This window comes from Bradysia coprophila, unplaced genomic scaffold, assembly GCF_014529535.1.
Source record: "Bradysia coprophila strain Holo2 unplaced genomic scaffold, BU_Bcop_v1 contig_24, whole genome shotgun sequence".
NCBI lineage: Eukaryota > Metazoa > Arthropoda > Insecta > Diptera > Sciaridae > Bradysia > Bradysia coprophila.
This window is the reverse complement of record NW_023503501.1, coordinates 5,406,129-5,425,162: the sequence shown is the minus strand read 5'-3', so window position 1 is coordinate 5,425,162 and position 19,034 is coordinate 5,406,129. Positions and strand designations below refer to the sequence as shown.

Here is a 19,034-nt window from a genome sequence, read left to right as displayed (position 1 = left end):
CATGCACTGTGTTGATTGGCTATTCGCATCCGGTGTCAAATAGCCACACAACACAGTGCATGCTATTTGACACCGGTGCCGAATAGCATCGGCCAAATCTGAAACTCGTGGAGACAAATGTTACTGATCCAGTGTGTGATAGCTTTAAAATTTGTCATATCCGCAAAGAATCTTCGATTTTTTTTATTTTCATATTTCTCGTCTTCACAAAATTCTTTATGACTATCCAGTAAAGAGAGTTCACCCCAAAATCATACCAATAAATTGAACGACAAAAAAAAATTCTTGACGCAAACGGTAGACATAAAAATTGAAAAAGAAAATTGCTTCCATTCTAAAGCGAATATTTTCGATGTGTGTTTTTATGACGACATATAAATAATGCATTCATGTTATGGCAGAAACAGGTTTTTGGGGGTGTGAAAGTGAATATGAAATTTTTTTCAATTTATCTTTTGTGTTCATTGTGATGGATATACGCTCATATAACAAACTATTGAATTTTGGGACTTTTAGGTAATAATTTTGAATTAAACATTGAAAGAGTTCGCTGATGGTAGGTAAAATGGAACAAGAAATCAGGATGAGATCACATGCAGTCAGAGGCAGCTGATCCAAACATACAATCAAAACGGCTTACAGTATACAGGGACTTACCGTGCAGCTTCCACTCGGTTGAATCAACCGTATTTAAACAGTTTTGATTGTATGTGTGGATCAGATGAGATGAAAAACCGCTGAAGCAAATTCAAATTCAATTTATTACAAGCAATTAACAAGACAAAATGTACAGTTACAAGCTCATGTGGACTGTACCACGGCAGAGTGACTGTACGGAAAAGGATAATGCCAACGTATAAAATGATAATAGACTGTAAACTACAATGTCTGTGTGATTTCGAAAGTGATTGGTATGCAGTGGTAGGTATGGAATTCCATACCAAATGGTGAAAACTGCATCTTTTGAAGCTGCTGATAGCGCGACACATCTTGATGGAACTCTAACGAAGAATGATTTACTGACTCGAATTGTGCAAAATTAGAAATTTTGATCAAAACAACCTCAGCAGTTAGTGGTTTTCTTGCTAATGTTTCATCTGTTTCAAAAATGGCGAAAATCGCCAACAACCATTGGGTCTGTTACCTGCTAAGCAGTCATTTTCAGTCATTTTTAGTAAATAAAATCCGCTGATGGAAATTTCTATGGCACTTTTCGTGTCCTGACCCCACCGCTGTGCAATACGTTGACATGACCTCAGCAATTTTTTTTATCTTTAAGAAGTAGAAGCGATTGAGAGTTACGAATACCGGTGACCCATTTTGACACCAATTTGAATTTCGTACGATATGTGAAGGCCTAGATATGCACTACGGCTACATTCACTGGGTAGTGACATACTAGGCCTCAAGAATAAAATTCGTAGAACAAAACTTGTTCGTGTTGGGCAATTTAACAGTTTGGCATATGTTCTATACCTTACACGGTATTGCTAGAAAGACCTTTTTGTAGTTTTTGTAGCCACTTTGGCCTTCATGCCAACAACCATAATTTCGAAAAGATATTTTGAATATCTCTTACATTGTTCCATTTTGTTGGTATAAACGGCGGCTGCAGCACTTCTTGCATCTTAGTATATCAGTAAAAAATAGAAAGACATTTTCTTTGTACATTTTAATTACTTAGTTTTAATTTGAAATCAATTCTTTTGCGTCCATACATTACTGAATCACTAAATGATCGAAAATACATAGACTCTTAACTGGATCTTTGAGAATGTAAAATATATAGAAACGATCGATCGAGAAAAAAAAAATTAATTCGAAAAAACGTTTTTTGATTTAGAATTTCTTACAATTTTTTTTTCCACTTCTACTAGTAAAGACCAGGACTTGTGTAACATTACATAAAAATTGTCAATCAATAATTTAACAGCAATATAAACGTAAATCTATATTTTTTAAATCATTTTATGATCATACACTATTACTTAAAGCAATTTTTTGTTTTGATTTCATTGTGATCTCTATGAGATGCAGTGAAACAATAATTAGAATTTCTTCAACTTTTTTTTTTTGATGTAACGTAACATTTTAGTGTTCTTTTTTTGGTGAGAGTGGTTGGTACTTTCGCTAATTTTAGTTAATAACAATAATTTAAAACGCCTTAAAGTGAACGCACGCCATTTACAAGCTCTTTTCGATCTTGATGAGCTCAGCAATGCCATCGTACATTTCCTTGACGGCTTGGTATTCAGTAAGACCCAAACGACGCTTGTTTGAAATATCATAGATACCGCCAACCTAAAATGCGAATCACATTTTAGTTCTCGTAAAATTCAACACCCAATTCCTCTCCATCTCAATAATATGTTCATTGCGAAAAATACTTACAGCTTCTGTGTGTTCACCAGTTGTGCCACGAACTTGCAAATTGTATTTGCCAGCAACTTCTTCCAACTTGCTGTAGTCCTTGGCCAATTTTGGCACTTTAATGTGTACGGATGCACGGATGGTTGTTCCCAAGTTTGTCGGGCAGAATGTTAGGAAACCGAGACGGTCGTGATGAGAGAATGGAATACGCTTTTCGATCTCGTTAACAGCTGTTACGAGACGTTTGTATACTTGTCCAAGATCACCACCCTAGTTAGGGTAATTGACACGAAATTAATGAATGTAGACAAATCTAAGCTTGGTGTGCTGTCCGTTATGGCACAGCTTAGTATCAGGCCAGGCCCGGACTGGCCATTCTAGGCTTTTATATAAAAGTTTCAATTTTTCGTCCGGTGTGCCTTTTAATAGCCAGTCAATAGAACTTTCTGGCAGTTATCAAAAGATGTGGCCCAGTCACACTTACCATTTGCATGGAAATGATGCGAAGATGATCTTCTTCGTTGCACCAGACCAAGAAAGTCTTGTTGTCGTTGTGATAGATACCACGTCCAGATGGCCAGTAGCGGCAAGCGTTGGCTGTTTGCAAGAATCTGTCACCTTCCTTGAACAAGAAATGGTCGTCGATCAATTGCTGCTGAACAGCCTTTTCCATGCCAGTCAATGGATAGAATTTTCCCTTCAATTCGCCTTCCAAGCCAGACAAAGTGGTGGAAACTTTCTGTTCCATTTCCTTGTATTGGGCTTCGGTTAAACATGGGTTGAATGGATAGCCTGTAATTTAGAAATGAAACCGTCAGTTTCGTCGTGCGTTGATTTGGCCTGTTATGAGCGATGATCATTCTCAATTTGGTGAATCAATGAAATGGGAAATGTGAGATGTGTTACTTATAAGCTTACCATCCATGGAACGACCGCATCGGACACGGGTTGAAACGACAAATTCGTTGGTTGGATCGATGTTGGTGAACGAATCAACATCACCGAAATCACGTGGTGGATGTACACCCTTGAAACCGTGGTAGTCGGCGATCATTGGATCGAAGATTTCAGCAAAAACGGAGTATGCTTCAGCATCTGGAGCATAGATACCGAATCCGGAATCCAAGTTCTCACAGCCAGATTGGATGCAATCCAACAACGATGAACCGAATGTGGTCTTCTTGTTCTTAAGATTGTCGAAGATTGCCTTGGACAAGTGCTTCTTCAACAACGACTTTGAGTCAGAACCGGCAAGCTTGGCATAAGCAGCCTCCAATTTTTCAAGTGTAGCAGCGTCAACCATTTTTGATTTGTTTCTGAAAATAATTCGGAGAAAGAAAATCAATTAGCAACCGCATCCACACAAAACCATTAATTAACGGGCGTATTGTGTCTAAACACGTCTGTGCTTCAATTGATTCAAAACAGAGTGAAAGAATGTAAGTGCGCAAACAACTGGCAATTAATTAAGAAATGGTTCGTTTGGAAAAAATGTATAAATTCACGTTCATCCAACTCTATTGACATGGGAAGTTATAGCGAAATGTGTTTTATTGTCGAAACACAGAACCGTGGTGCTAGGAGTCATGTAGCTTCAGTTTATTTTTGGAATGAAAAGCCGGTATTTTGAAATATTTTCTAGGATCGACGATATGGACTTTACACTGCTGCAGACTAAGTTTGGGTAAGCTACGTACTAACCGCTTGGTAATGTAATTTAATATCTGAAATTTCTCGACTTCTAATTAACCTTTTCGTAATGCAACATACAACTTTGACTTTTCGCTAAAATTATAACTTTTTACCTCACATCTGACAATATTTTCCGAATGTAAAAATAGCTAAATTTGTTGAAGTCACACGCATTCCATGAAAATAAAAACAATCCGCGCGCACGTTTCGTCTCTTTAAAATAAAAAATATCAAATTTTGAAACGATGCCAGCATATTATTCGTTATCTCTGTAACATAGCCAAATTTTTGGCTACAAGCAAACACTTATTCCGTTGGAGACACATTTGAAATGTGAAGAAAATTGACAGAGATGAAAATCTGTCGTTGGAAAATTACAGAAACGAGAAAACATTTTTCATAATTTGTGACGCTTTGAATCGATTATGAGTCTCTATTCATCTTCCGTTTCCTCTGAATGACTTATTAACTAGAACCATTTGCGAAAAGAGACACACTGGCACTAATATCTCACTTACACAATTTGCAAATTTCAAACAAATTGAATACATCCGTGCTATCTGTGTACGGTCATAAATAAATCTACATAAACGATGCGATGGTATGATTTTAATATTAGTTAAAGAACGAAAAACCCGCCATATAACTGCCTGTATAAATGCCCACTCTATGTGCTTTGAATCGATCTCAATAACTCATATCTCGTCTGAGGGTGAGCTGCGGGAAATTCGGTAAAAATTCAATTTTGTATTAATGAATCTAATGAATCATCAGTGATACAATACTCAACACTCTCTAACTTCATAAAAAATTGAAACTTTACTGAGTTCCCGTAGCTCCACTGTGGAATCGACTATATTATGAAAAAATGTTCTACGTTCAGAACCGTGTGTATATACTATGATCCGTAGCGTATATACATCATATTATTTTTAGAGAAGACAAATAAACATAAAGTGTGTGCGGAGAAACATTTAATTTAACTGGCCAATTAAAGCGAATAATGTTCTGATACAACCAACATCATCACCAATATTTTTCAAGTGTACAATCGTCAGATATTGTTGTGGCCAATTTTCTTTTGATTATAACTGGCGAATCGCGACCAATTATGATATGTGAATCATTTAGCAGAAGCATAAATTAATGATTATTTCAATGGGATGCGAAGTAAATTTATTAGTTAGCGGTCTATTGATAAATAGAATTCTTCAAACGGATTGATAATGGCCACATTTTTTGCTGAACATTTATCGTCTAATTATGCAATAAGTGCAAACGACTGAGTTACAATTAAAAAATAAAAACATTGAGTTCAGCAAACGATCGGAAATTTAGTGCATACTCTGACTTAAACAAAAAATGTTCATGAAAATCGATAGGTATCACGTTTGTTTTGTCTATGCAGCAAATTCTCTCTTATACAGTACCTAACCCCAAGTCATATTCCATTGCCAATTATATACTCAAATACAGTGTATTTAATACGCCATGCCTCTGAATCGTTTGAAATGCAAAAAAGTGCATTCAACAGGCTAAGAAGTGCAATTTAGCAATAATTCGGAACGTACTGGCACCGTCAGAAACGTTTTCATAAATAACGAGTTGCTATTGCTTTTCACATTGGAAAATTGCTTCTCAGTTTTCTTTACAGGTAAAAATATCACTTTAATTTAACCTTTCACAGACAGCTGGCATATCACTAGTTTTACAATCGGATCTGTTACTTCATTTTATCCAAGTATTTTCAAGATATTGATTTCAAATCTTTTACTTCATTTGTTTAGTTTTTTTTTAAATAAGTCCACATTAATTAAGAAGTCGTCGTTGAAGGTGATAGCCGTCCGAAACATGTTAAATTTAAACGCTGCATCTAATCAAACCGTCCATAATGCATCATCATCATGCAATTGTGTATATGCGACAAAGGGTTTCTATTTGAATGACAACGTTCGTTTGTACACTTTAAATGTTGGAATTAAATTGAATGAAATGTTTGATTCGAATTTAATTAAAGTTACAATTGAATGCATTGTGGTACTATGTTTTGTTTGGCCGGTAATTGTATGAAACTTGTTGACTGTCTCAGAACAATTGTACAATAAGGGACAGGTGGAATTAAAAAGATTTTGTATTGAAGAATCATTGGGATGGTAGAAAAATCGTTTTTTGATTAATTAAATAAATATACGGCGGACAGGCCCGGACTGGCCTTACTAGGAATTTGGGCGTTTTCCGAAGGGTCTTTTGTACTTTTATGAAATTACCCGAAGTTCCTGTTAGTAGCCAGACCGACCCTGGAAGAGTTAGATCAACGAATTACTAATTCAAGTTCTGAATCTTAGAAAGATTGTGCCTAATCATTATCTCGTATATAAGTCTTAAATTCATGTCACAAAGACTACACAACTTATCTAAGGGTAATCTAGATTTAAAATTGTATGCTCACTTCACTAAATTATCCAATTAAACTGGTTCAGATTTGAATTTCATTTAGCTGTGATATGCTAACAATCAGTTAAGGTCGTTTAAGATTAGTACGAATGAATTCGACTATAATGCAGTTGCATTTTTTACATTCACATTGTAAATGAACTGAGAAATTTTCCACGCACATATGTTTCTCAATCAAAAGAATAATTTCGAACGGCAAAATAGTAATTCACAAAAGAAATTAATTTTTTTATTTATTATACCCACTGACAGCACCAACTCGTCGATGACAATTGAAAAATGTTATTTTCGCACAACAATTCCGCAATAAATATCGCATAACAAAAATCCTATCTTGGCCAAGCCCCGGTCTTACATAACATCAAGAACATTGAGCGTGTTCCGTTAACCATGAACTTTTTCTCTGGGGATTGTGCGCAATCGAGCTTATTTTGGTAAAAGAAAAAAGAATGAATATTTTCACGGAAAACTAGATTTTTCTTCATTTTCAGCTTTTCTTTTTCCCAATTCAAATCGATAACGTTTTCGTGCCGATTGTAAATTAATAAAGGACTCACGAACGACTGGCTATTGTATTGTAACGGATTAATAATATAATCTGAACATTGAACAGACAAATCAACTTCAATGATAAAAGCTTTTCTCATCCTTTAATTCCAACATGAAAGATATGAATCGTGAATGAAGGGAAAGGTCGGTTATATAATCGATTTAATTCACTGGATATTTACCGAAGGATATTTCACTTATTCAATAGAAATTTGAAATAAAAATTCGTTTCAATTGAAAAGCCACTGAGTATCTTACAGTAATAACTGAACAACACAATCGGTGTAACAAAATGTTCAAACTTAGAAACCAAAATTTAATTTTTTAGAATTTTTTCAGAACTCACCTTCTTCTCCTTAAATTAAGAACCCGACTATACCAACAATCAACCGTAGAATGATGATTTTCACAACAATATTTGCTGATATGAGTATGCGCAATGTTGCCCAATGTTGCTGTCCCCGCTAAAAACCGATGTGAATTTTATATTTTTTTCATCTGATCATATACATAGTTTAAGGCCTGGGAATACGGTATATTTGGTGGACTAAGAAAATTAATCGTAAATTGAACGATGTTCGTGGTGAGCATTCTAACGTTTTCCCTTTTTTTTCTCAACACCAAAATGATCTCTGGAATGTGTCTGAACGACAAATTAATTTTTACTTGGCAATAAAAACGGTTTAGCTGACGGTGCATGCATGGAACAATATATATTTTTTGTCAGATATTCTTTAGACCGAGTTGCAATTCGTAGCAATTAACTTTTGCAATTTTCAAATTGAATAGAAATGACCTCCCAGATTTGTGTAATTCGAAACGATGTGGAATCAAAATTATTTTGTCTTTTAGTACATTCTGTGTGGGACTAGGAGTGAAACAAAAAATGTCGACCATCGATCCAAATCGTTTGATTGGTCACAGTTTTGTTCGATAGATTTTTCTCGATTTTTTTTATGGAGTCCTCAGCCTTAACCACACATACATTCTGCCAGTCAGCTGCTATTTTCCTGGCAAAAGAAAATATTTCATATTATTTATATCGATCGTCGTTTCTATATAGCTTTCACGCCACCATGTACATAATCCATATCCGCGCAATGGTAGCCGTATATATAGAATAATTGAGTATTATGTCATCTCGTCTGCCTTTAAATATTTCTTTTTCGAACAAAAAGAAATGAAAATAAAAGATATCAGTCGACACACAAGTTTTTCGGACACTGTGTTTGGTTATGTAATGACAAAAATTGTCGTTGTGATGAGTTTCCTTTCCTTTACTACTTAACTGTTTGTTTATTTTTAAAAATACGAATCGCACGCCAAATTACGTGACTGATGGCGATTGCGATCAGAAAATTTATTTTCTTTTCGTCTTTTTATAGATCCTTCACCAGTGATGGGTAGTTCAAGTTCAAGATTTTGAAAACGAAAAAAGTGTAAAAGCTTTTTTCAACGCTACTTACACTATATGCAATCGTAACAATTTGTTCGATAAACATTTTCATTCATTCAGAAATGTAATGTGATGGATGTAATTAATGACTTGCACCATGTCATAGGAAATTTGTGGTACGAAAACTTTCGTAGTTGCACCTTTGTTTGCATAAATCTCGATAATGTCGATACTAATTGGAGAGACAAGGTTCTGAACTGGTGTTTTGGTGTACACGTAATTTATTGGTATTTCCGATATCGCTTCGAGTAATTTTCTACTCTAGTACATATAACGCATTTTCAGCACTAAAAACCGACGGGACGTGACATTGAAACACTTTGTAAACCTTAACAATGAATTATTTACGGTGTCCTAGTTCGAATTTGTTCATTCACAAGGTTTATATATAGCCGTTGGCCATCAGATCGATACCTTTTTTTCGGTTGATTCAACTGTAGGGAAAATATTTTGATCGAACTTTCCGGAATGGCTATTGTTTGTTCAATATTATTTCTATATATTTCGTGCCGAATGATACGACCCAATTCCACAATGTCATTTACAACTTTGCTGCACTATATACTATCCATCTTTTCAAGTCAATTGTTTCTAGACTTTAGGTTAGCTTACAGCTTGTAAGATTTCATAAGTGATGAACATTAGATTAGATTGGCATTTAAGATGGCGTTCCAATGTAAAGCAGAAACATGTTTATTTCCTAGACCCAACCGTTGACTCCGTTTTCTGACACTGGAATCTTTCAGTTTTCAGCAGAAAGTAGTTGAGGCGTAGGATGTTAAATTCTCATCGTGGAGTTCATAATACCCGAAAGTGCAAAAGCTAAGTCCGGTCAATTCTTAAGGACTTGTACACCGGTCACAGGTGTTAGACCACAAGAGCAGAGAAAATTAATAGACTGACCTATTCTGTGTAGGCGAAAGAATGGGCTAGCTACAATTGGACATGTAATTTGAAATGAAAAATGGATGCACAGAGGGACACGAACCCACAATATTCAATGAACACCGTGATAATTCAAATGTATTTTAGAAGTTTGGTAGGTTGAATTAAACACTTTTACAACGCGGTTTTTCCAGCTGAAAAATATCTGAAGCAAATTGCATCACTTTTATGATTGTGCTTGAGTGTATGTTTGCACATCTTTTGGGAAAGTAAAAACAAATCCTTGGGGATTGACCAAGAAAACGAGGCTCGAAACGAAAACCTAACTATTTTAACAGTTCGTTTAAAATGGAAGGTATCCACGGTGAGGTAAGCATGTTGTGCAATAAAGATTTCCTAGAACATTTTCTTCGTTTACCATTTTCCATAGTCTTTGTCGCTTGAAAGTCACTGGGACAGCAAACATACAAATATTTAAAATCCTCTTTTGGTGCCTAGGCCATCGGGATTAATGGATCCGAGAATCTTCTTCCAAATCATCATGAGAACAGTCGTTACGTTAGAATATTTTCCTAACTCTCCTAAGACTCTCAAGACATGTTCAATTGTTGCTGTACATCCAAAAAGGCAAACAAAAAATAACATTTAACTTGTTGTTTACAGCCGAAATTAGATCCGCCTGTTTGCAAAGTATTTCAATTTTCAATTAATCTGGAAAATATTTGTGTAATTACAAGATTCGTAGACGATTCTAATTCGAATCGTACACACAATAATTGTGGATATATAAACAGCAAATTATATCATAGACCACGCGCTACACAATATTTTTTGTTTGTTTGTTATGTAACATCCCAGAGAATAGGTATGTTTGCGCTTCTAAAATTAGTTTATAAAGGAAAAAAACCGTTCAAGAAAACAGTAAAAGTGCACAAAGGAAAAATCTATGAGATAAACAGCAACTCGCCGACACACCATCACACGGTTGCTTTTCATAAAATTGAGGAAAACAAAAATAGATTTTCACCATAGCTGAAAAATTGAAATGCTGTTGGAACCAAGTTTTTGGATTGATATGGAACGTTCACGACTTATAAAAAAAGAAATGAAAAACATAAATTTCCAACGGCGAGACTTTATTTTTCGCATTACTGCTACTTCGTGTTATAATATGCAATTATTTGGCATCCACACAGTGACTGTGAAAGTTCTCTGAACGTTTTTGTTATATGTTCGTTGCATTGCTACATATTGTCTAATTTTGTCACAGTGGATAAACCATTTGTCAAGACAGTTTCACTGATCCTGTCATCCCACCGAACGAACCATTCTGTCTAATATGTCAACTGAATTTAATTGATTTTGTCTGAAAAAAATTACCTCGAGCGTGAAATCGATTTTCATTTATTTGAAAAATTGGATACTGCGCGAAAGTAGTATGCTCTTTAAATGACAATATTCTCAATTCTGTTCCGGTACAGTCGAAGAAATTTAGTTTTCGGGTTTTCCAAAGGTATTAATCTTATTTAACCCACACTTTATCCCACAACAATGGAATCCACAAATTTAAATTTAGTTAACTCAGCGGTCGCAATGACGGCGCTGTAGTCACGATTTCAAAATGTGATATAGGGTGGATAAACTAAATTTTGGTTTTAGCTACATTTTCTCTTGGTTTTTAATTATTATATTAGGCTTCTAAATTAAGAGTAAATTTATGCAATATAAACCGTTTGAGTTTGAAAAAAGATGTTTTGTATCAGTGAACGATATAGGAAAGCGTTCAGTACGTCTCAACATACAAAAGAACGTAAAATATAATTGTACATTTAGCCACCCTACGTCCGTCATCGCTTCTATTGTCTTCAAAAACATATTGTGTGCTTGTCATGATATGTATCAGACGTTTGTTTATTTATGTGTCTCATCTAAAATGCTGGCCAGCAAAATTTTGATCATTAAATTCAACGGCCAAATTGATCAAAATGTTAAAATAATTGTGAATAATAGTGAAGTTAATGTGGTTTTGTTTTCTCTTCATAAAGGAATTTGCATCAGTTCGATGTAAAGTGCGGAGCACCATTAAAAAAAAAACTTGTCGCTGAAGAATGATCAAAAAGTTGCTGGACGCAGTAGCTACAATTAATGCTTTGCAGGATATAGAATAAAAATTAGAGAAACACCAAGAGCCGTCCATTTGAAATCTTCACAATCATCATTTCAACTAAAGGCTTTTTTTTAAACGAAACGCAGATTCGGAACATTCTTTTTCGCCAAATTACAAATTGGCATAGGAAATAAATTCAACTCTTTGTATAAGTGAAGCTCATGAATGAGCTCAATCATGAAAACAGAATCTGGTCAGGAATAAGATAAGAATATGAATATATGACGAACTTCAAAGTTCCTGATTTATAATCCTGAGATGCCTGCTCATGCAATTATGCGATTTACGATTTCCAAAGAATTTTAATATCAACTTTTAGACAAAATAACAATTTCCAAGTCTGTTTTCTATTTGATTTATTTGATGTATTTCCGACCTCGTTCTAGGGTAATAAAATTTTCTGTGGATTATTTGTAACTTCATGAAAATATTAAGATGGAAAACCTCAGAAACATTCACATAAAAATTATGCTTTCCTAACTAATGTTGAAATAGCCTTTTTGCACTCATTAGGAACTTAGGAAAATAACTACTGGGCAGTCGAGACGGTTTACTTGTAGTCCGAAATTATATTTTGGCTTCGTAGAACACAGATAAACACAAGAGAGAGGAATTATATGATATGCAGTACATACTGTCCCGTACAATCTTTTTCTAAATAAAAGTTATAGTCAAATCGACAATATTGTATTATTTGGCGATTTGTCATATTTTGGAGTTTCTTCACACTTTGGCGATTTTTCTTGACAATTCATCATATTTAGTTGATTTGTTAAATCATCAAGAAAAGTCTCAGAAGTGTGAAGAAACGCCATAAAGACAAATTTTAAATTCTCTATGATCCTTGGAGTTTCTTTACTCTTTGGCGATATTTCTTGGTTTTTCTTCACATTATGGCGATTTTTCTTGTTGATTTAACAAATCAACCATAATGATGAATTGCCAAGAAAAATCGATAGAGTGTGAAGAGAAGAAGAGAAAAATCGCCAGTGTGAGGAAACGCCAAAGTGTAAAAATACGTTTTTGAAATGTCTCTACATTATCTTTCGTAAAATGATAGTGTCCTCGGGATCTTTCGTTAAAGTATGAATTCCCTAGGATCGAACAAGATGTCGTTACCTGACGTAAAATAAGAGTTTCCTTAGGATCGAACCAGGCAGCATTTCGTAACTTTTATAAAAGGATAGATTCACTAGCTTCGAACAAATAACGCCTTTTAGATAAATTTCGTAAAAGGATAAATTTCCAAGGATTTGTTTAATCACCACGAAGAATCGCCAAAGTGTGAAGAAACGTAACAAAGACAAATTTATCATTCTTTGTTTTTGCCGGCGTTTCTTCATCCCTTGCCAATTTTTTATTTTTGGCGATTCTTCATGGGAATCATGATTAATGACGGCTACGAGCTTTAGCGAAAACGAATGAGATGTACCGATCCGAATCTGCGAGCGAACTTCCGTTTCGTTAAAAAAAGCCTTTAGTTGAAATGATGATTGTGAAGATTTCAAATGGACGGGCTCTTGGTGTTTCTCTAATTTTGATTCTATATCCTGCAAAGCATTAGTTGAAGCTATTGCGTCCAGCAACTTTTTGATCATTCTTCAGCGACAAGTTTTTTTTTCTAATGGTGCTCCGCACTTTACATCGAACTGATGCAAATTCCTTTATGAAAAGAAAACAAAACCACATTAACTTCACTATTATTCACAATTATTTTAACATTTTGATCAATTTGGCCGTTGAATTTAATGATCAAAATTTTGCTGGCCAGCATTTTAGATGAGACACATAAATAAACAAACGTCTGATACATATCATGACAAGCACACAATATGTTTTTGAAGACAATAGAAGCGATGACGGACGTAGGGTGGCTAAATGTACAATTATATTTTACGTTCTTTTGTATGTTGAGACGTACTGAACGCTTTCCTATATCGTTCACTGATACAAAACATCTTTTTTCAAACTCAAACGGTTTATATTGCATAAATTTACTCTTAATTTAGAAGCCTAATATAATAATTAAAAACCAAGAGAAAATGTAGCTAAAACCAAAATTTAATTAGCCACCCTATATCACATTTTGAAATCGTGACTGCAGCGCCGTCATTGTGACCGTTGTGTTAACTAAATTTAAATTTGTGGATTCCATTGTTGTGGGATAAAGTGTGGGTTAAATAAGATTAATACCTTTGGAAAACCCGAAATCTAAATTTCCTCGACTGTAGAATTGTTGAGGTGGCGATAGAAATGGGAGTGTAGAACTGCTATTCCAATAACTTTTTTTATAGATTAAGAGCTGTAAATTCGCCCTATACACCGAAGGAAATGATTTTCTCCGATTTTTGTCATAGTTGTTATCCCCTCGCTCATAACTAATTTTTTTTTTGTACATCTGGTCCAGAGTCTGAACTGAAGAAATTTGCAGAAATATTTGTGGAAGACTCCATCATCATCATCTGTCGTCTACAAATTGTCGCCGTCGTATTTGGTTTGGTGCGAGTGCCTTGACTTCCGTCCATTCCTTCTCGGCTTTTCTCGCTTCGTCGACGACTGTTCGTTTCCACGTAATTTTGGGTCTGCCCCTTTTCCGCGTTCCCTGTGGGTGCCAGTCCAGTGCGGTTTTCGCGAAGCTTCCCGCAGTGCGTCAAATTGTGTGGCCGATCCAATTCCATTTCCGACGTTTGATCATCACTTTCATTTTCTCGAATTTCTCATTTTCTCAGGATTCTTCTAAGGTATCGATTAACGAACACTTGTATTTTGTTCTCCATTGTCGATGTCATTTTCCAAGTTTCGCAACCGTAGAGTAATACTGAGATGCAATTTGATTTGAAGAATTTCAGCTTCAAGTTTCTCGTTAGTTGTGTCGAATTCCAAATGTTGTTTAGAGAGATGAAAGCTTGTCGCGCTATTTGAATGCGGCATTGAACGACATAAAAGAAGCTCCCAACTTCGCCTATTGTCTCTCCTTCCATTTTCAGGTTACACGGTGCAGTTGTGTTTATGCGCATTAATTTCGTCTTCGTGACGTTTATCTTTAGTCCTACTTGTCCAGCATATTTAACAAGTAGACGTAACGATTCCTGCAATGCCTCGTGCTGCCTGTGCCATGAGCGTCAAATCGTCAGCAAAATCAATATCTTCCCGACGTTCGGTGAGCGTCCATTGAATACCTCTGGTTCCAGTGTTTACTTTGCGCATCACCCAGTCTATTACCAATAAGAACAGCTGTGGCGATAGCACACATCCTTGTTTGACACCAGAATCAACTCTGAACGATCTACCAAAATCTCCCACAATTACATTTCGATCCGAACTATCGAACGCCTGTTTAAAATCCACAAAAAGCAAATATACAACTGAAGAGGGCCTATGATTGTGAATTATTTTACTGAAATTACAGAAATCTATCAAAAAAATTTCTGAATTTTAGTAAATTCAGTAAGGGTCCGGTAGATTTCGGCATAATTTTTCTAGTTTCAGCAAAGATTCAGATCGATTCAGAGCGAGACTTATAACAATACCTATCTGTTATCGGCGTCAATAATATGTGTATGATTCTAGCGTTATCTATATATGTTCAAAATAATGAAGTAAAAGATTTTTCAAAATATTTTTAATCAAGAGAATAAGATTATGTTGCAGTACATGTGCCATTTATGAAAGATTACCAGACGCAACCTTTTATCAATCTAAGACAAAAAACAAACTATAAAGGCAAGCTTTGCTACCTCCCACAAGGCAAATTACAGAGTTCTTAAATTATCCCGCTGGCTGTGTATAATGCTGTTAGCCTATATGAACTCCATTCTATCTAATGTGGATTTTCCGTACACCATAATTTTTACATGAACGTGTTTCGGATTGTAATGTTTGAATGTTCGTAATGGTATATAATACCACATCGTAGTATTGCACGCACCCCATTTCCATTCATGATTGCATTTGAAAGGTGTTAACATATGAATCGAAAAGGAGAAGAACAGAAGAACTATGAAAAGTATATTATATTCAAAAAAGAAATGGAAGACCTAATAATATACGGCACGTGTGCAGGTTGTATGATTTGTGGTTTACAAAAAGAGGATTAAATTGAATTTTATCATGAGGTATCGTCTCACTTTTTTTATGAAAATAAATGATATACTAATGCGCTCTTCCATTGTATTCCGTGATATAAATTTCAATTTTTATAGATTTAAAAATGAAATGTGTAGGCAAGTGTGTCGATAATGATGCCCCCGTCGTCACTGTGCGTGAAGCTGTGCAAGGATGTGACTTTTTTTTTTGAACAGTTCCCTAACCCATGATCAGAAATTATATTAAATTGAAAGACAGTCCATAGGAAAATCACTCTCTACACTCAAAACTTAACTTTATTTTTCACATTCATACCCTCACGGAACAATTCACAAAAAACAAAAAAACAAAAATCAAATTCCAAAAACCATTCGCCTAGATCTAGGTTGCTCTACATCGCCTCTGTTCCAATAATGAAATCCATGACCATGACTGTGTTGTGCACCAGAATGCTCTACCTGTAATCAGAGTAATTACACGTCATGCGCTATTGACTTGAAAGTGCAATTGAACGCGAAATTTGTAACAATAAATTTCCCGTCCCAGAATATCTAAAATTTTCTTTTCTTCATTTCTCTAAAATAGAATACCGTGCTTGACCCGTTAATTGACGAAATCAGCAATGCCATTTTGGCTAGGAGAATTGCCTTCCCGCATACTATTAACAGAGCCTGAAGACCAATTGGAACCACAAAAATTCCAAGTGCTGTTGCGCTCAATATCATCATGGGCATCATATCATTGCGATGTCTGCGACGGCCTGCAAAACATTTTGTTTTAAGCTTGAGTCATTTTCCAATACCGTACTGTACCAGTAGTTGGACACATATTGTTCTTTCATTCAAAAAAGTCCAACTACCAGTACATGTCCCGAGACACTGGTTTGCCTACTTTAATTTGTCATACCTTCACTGAATGCCTTCCCAATGGTAAGCGTGTGTGTATCATAGAGATTAAACAAACTGTCTAAAATATGTTCGGACCACGACTCTAACGATAATGATGACACGTCCAACAGATTCTTATTCACTTCCGTGTGACTGTCGTACGAAAGCTTTCTATGATGTCGGTGCTTTATAAGTCTAACATTTTCTGTTAGAGAAATCACACTTTCTTTGGTCATTTTGTCGAACACTTCCAGGCTGGATCGTTTCAAACATTGCCAGGCTCCGTTCTAGAATGGTATACATGCACTAAATCGAATGAACGGAATGAGAGTTAGTTTTTATTATCATCAACTTACATCAACCGGACACTTATTCCATGAGTGTTTCATTGCTTTCACAAATAGAATCCACGAATCTGCCACCGAAGCTTCACAAATCAGTTGACCGTTTAGTATAATGAAAACTAAAATGATTTTTTGAAACATTGGTCGTTAGACTTTAGTGTAATTCGACGAATCAATCAATTTTGTCTTGTGCTCAAGAAATATTTATCTTTTTTGAAAGATACACCATGAACGAATTGGATTGTGTTTCTTATTGCAATTATAATGAACTGAAGAAGAACTCCAATGACAATTTTATTTATATGCCGACATTGATGCGCTCTTTACTATTCCATTGTCTGTTTGTCATATTTTAATTGATACTTTCTGGATTACCGATTTTCTATTGGCTAAATGGTTCCAGTGTATGGGAAATCATGTTCATGAACGATAGTGAACCAGTTAATCAATGCGTTATAAATGCGAAATCTATTTCATAAAATAAAGCTGAAGATCAATTATATGGACAGGCTCGCAAGAATCGTGATTACCATAAAATATTAACCTATCACATACTGTTAACGACGACAAAAATAATGACAAGCTCTGGGTAACATGGTCCTTTATATAGTAAAATTCAGGTTAAAAGATTTGAAGTACAAGATTTGAAATCAATCAATAACCAATAATAATACTGGTCATATGCTTGCCGTCTGTAACAGGTTAAACATTGAAAACTAGTGACGCTGGTCATCTAATTCGGCTTTGAGTTTGACCTCCAATGTGGCTCTAATTATTTTGCTTTCACATACATCATGGTTTCTTCAGCATTTTAACAATGTTATGGAAGTTTCAATCAAGTGTAGAGAATTCTTCGACATTATTTTGAATTTCCAGAATTGTTATCTCCAAAAAAAGCCATGATATCAATCCGTTAAAAAGTATGGAAAGGTTATAACGAACGGCGGTCAATCGGTACATTTTTTTGTTGAAACTTACGAAAACCTACTTTGTGCCATCAACAAAGGTTCTTATTGTGTTAGGTCGGTGAAAGAGGAAATGTTAATGTAACAACAATTATACCATTTAATAATAAATTGTTTTTTTTTTGTAGATTTCTAATACGTCAGAGTTAATAAGACGTCAAGTATAATAATTTTGGATAATGCAAACAAAGAATCACATAAATGTAACACTAAAGTGAATGTAATTGTAAGGTTAGTCGTTCACTTGTTGTGCCTACTATATCATCATTTCTTTCACATAACTTATTGGGACCATTCAAATAGTGCACACGCTAAAAACGTGAGACAAAACATCATTTTTCTATGCGATTCGGATTTTTTGTCTCATGTTTTTAGCGTGAATGGTCCCTACCCTTCGAGTACCCAGGAAAAATCCCAATATACATGTGAGATCTATAAGTGGACTTAGCACCCCCATTTTTTGGCATATAGCTGTGGAATGTATATTGCGAAGACTGTAGTTAAAATAGCTATGTAACTTGTATTAAAGCTGGGAGCCGCATTTCAAATCTATAACGAGAAATATATTTTTTTCCTAAACTTTCATGAATTTTGCAGTCACCCATCCAAGTACTAACCGCGCCGATTGATGCTTAACCCGATAATCCGACCGTCACCTATACTGCTGTTGTACTAACTTTGCTTGTGCTTTAACACGTTCTTATTTGGAAGCGTTGCTACCGCAATATAAATTCTGCAGCTATATTATGCCTCACACAGCCTAATTCAAGTGTGTAGTTTTTGACGAGTTTGACTTTTAAGCGCATTTACTTGGATAGTTAATGAATTTGTTTCTAATGTAGTGAAATTTCTGATATTTTCATTTGACTTTGTTTCTACGGATTCTAACTATTGAAGAGGCGTTACCATTAACCTGATGATGAAACCTCATCATAATCAGCTAAGCTATTTTAGAAGAGTTTTTGGTGCGATTTTTCTTTATCCATTAACATAAATGTCAATTGCGAGCATCAGCACGGATGATTTGAATGCATGGTCCCATACATTTTTTGATATGCAGTCCACAGCTATATTTTTCATACGTGTCAAATATGCGTTACACAGCTATGATATAGAGTACACAGCCACAATATGCAAATCCTAGCTATAATATGTGTTGTCGGTGCGTAATGCAGCTGT

At 35.2% G+C, this 19,034-nt stretch overlaps 2 protein-coding genes across 7 annotated transcripts; both read right to left on the bottom strand.

The window, feature by feature from the left end:
• Positions 1 to 1,662: 1,662 nt before the first annotated feature.
• On the bottom strand, positions 1,663 to 7,565 carry LOC119078083 (arginine kinase). Of its 5 annotated transcripts, none has more exons than XM_037185541.1 (5): positions 7,412 to 7,565; positions 3,289 to 3,686; positions 2,855 to 3,162; positions 2,392 to 2,640; positions 1,663 to 2,301 (listed from the first exon to the last, which is right to left on the bottom strand). In XM_037185541.1, the coding sequence occupies exons 2-5, from the start codon at positions 3,671 to 3,673 to the stop codon at positions 2,185 to 2,187; spliced, it is 1,059 nt and encodes a 352-aa protein (XP_037041436.1). In that variant the 5' UTR covers positions 3,674 to 3,686; positions 7,412 to 7,565; the 3' UTR covers positions 1,663 to 2,184. The 5 variants fall into 5 exon arrangements, with proteins under 5 accessions (XP_037041436.1, XP_037041437.1, XP_037041440.1 ...); XM_037185542.1 differs by having other exon boundaries at positions 7,248 to 7,488; XM_037185545.1 differs by lacking the exon at positions 7,412 to 7,565 and adding an exon at positions 6,759 to 7,111.
• Positions 7,566 to 15,841: 8,276 nt separating this feature from the next.
• On the bottom strand, positions 15,842 to 17,133 carry LOC119078092. Of its 2 annotated transcripts, none has more exons than XM_037185557.1 (4): positions 16,903 to 17,133; positions 16,566 to 16,833; positions 16,260 to 16,419; positions 15,842 to 16,117 (listed from the first exon to the last, which is right to left on the bottom strand). In XM_037185557.1, the coding sequence occupies exons 1-4, from the start codon at positions 17,029 to 17,031 to the stop codon at positions 16,114 to 16,116; spliced, it is 561 nt and encodes a 186-aa protein (XP_037041452.1). In that variant the 5' UTR covers positions 17,032 to 17,133; the 3' UTR covers positions 15,842 to 16,113. The 2 variants fall into 2 exon arrangements, with proteins under 2 accessions (XP_037041452.1, XP_037041451.1); XM_037185556.1 differs by having other exon boundaries at positions 15,844 to 16,117; positions 16,250 to 16,419.
• Positions 17,134 to 19,034: the final 1,901 nt, after the last annotated feature.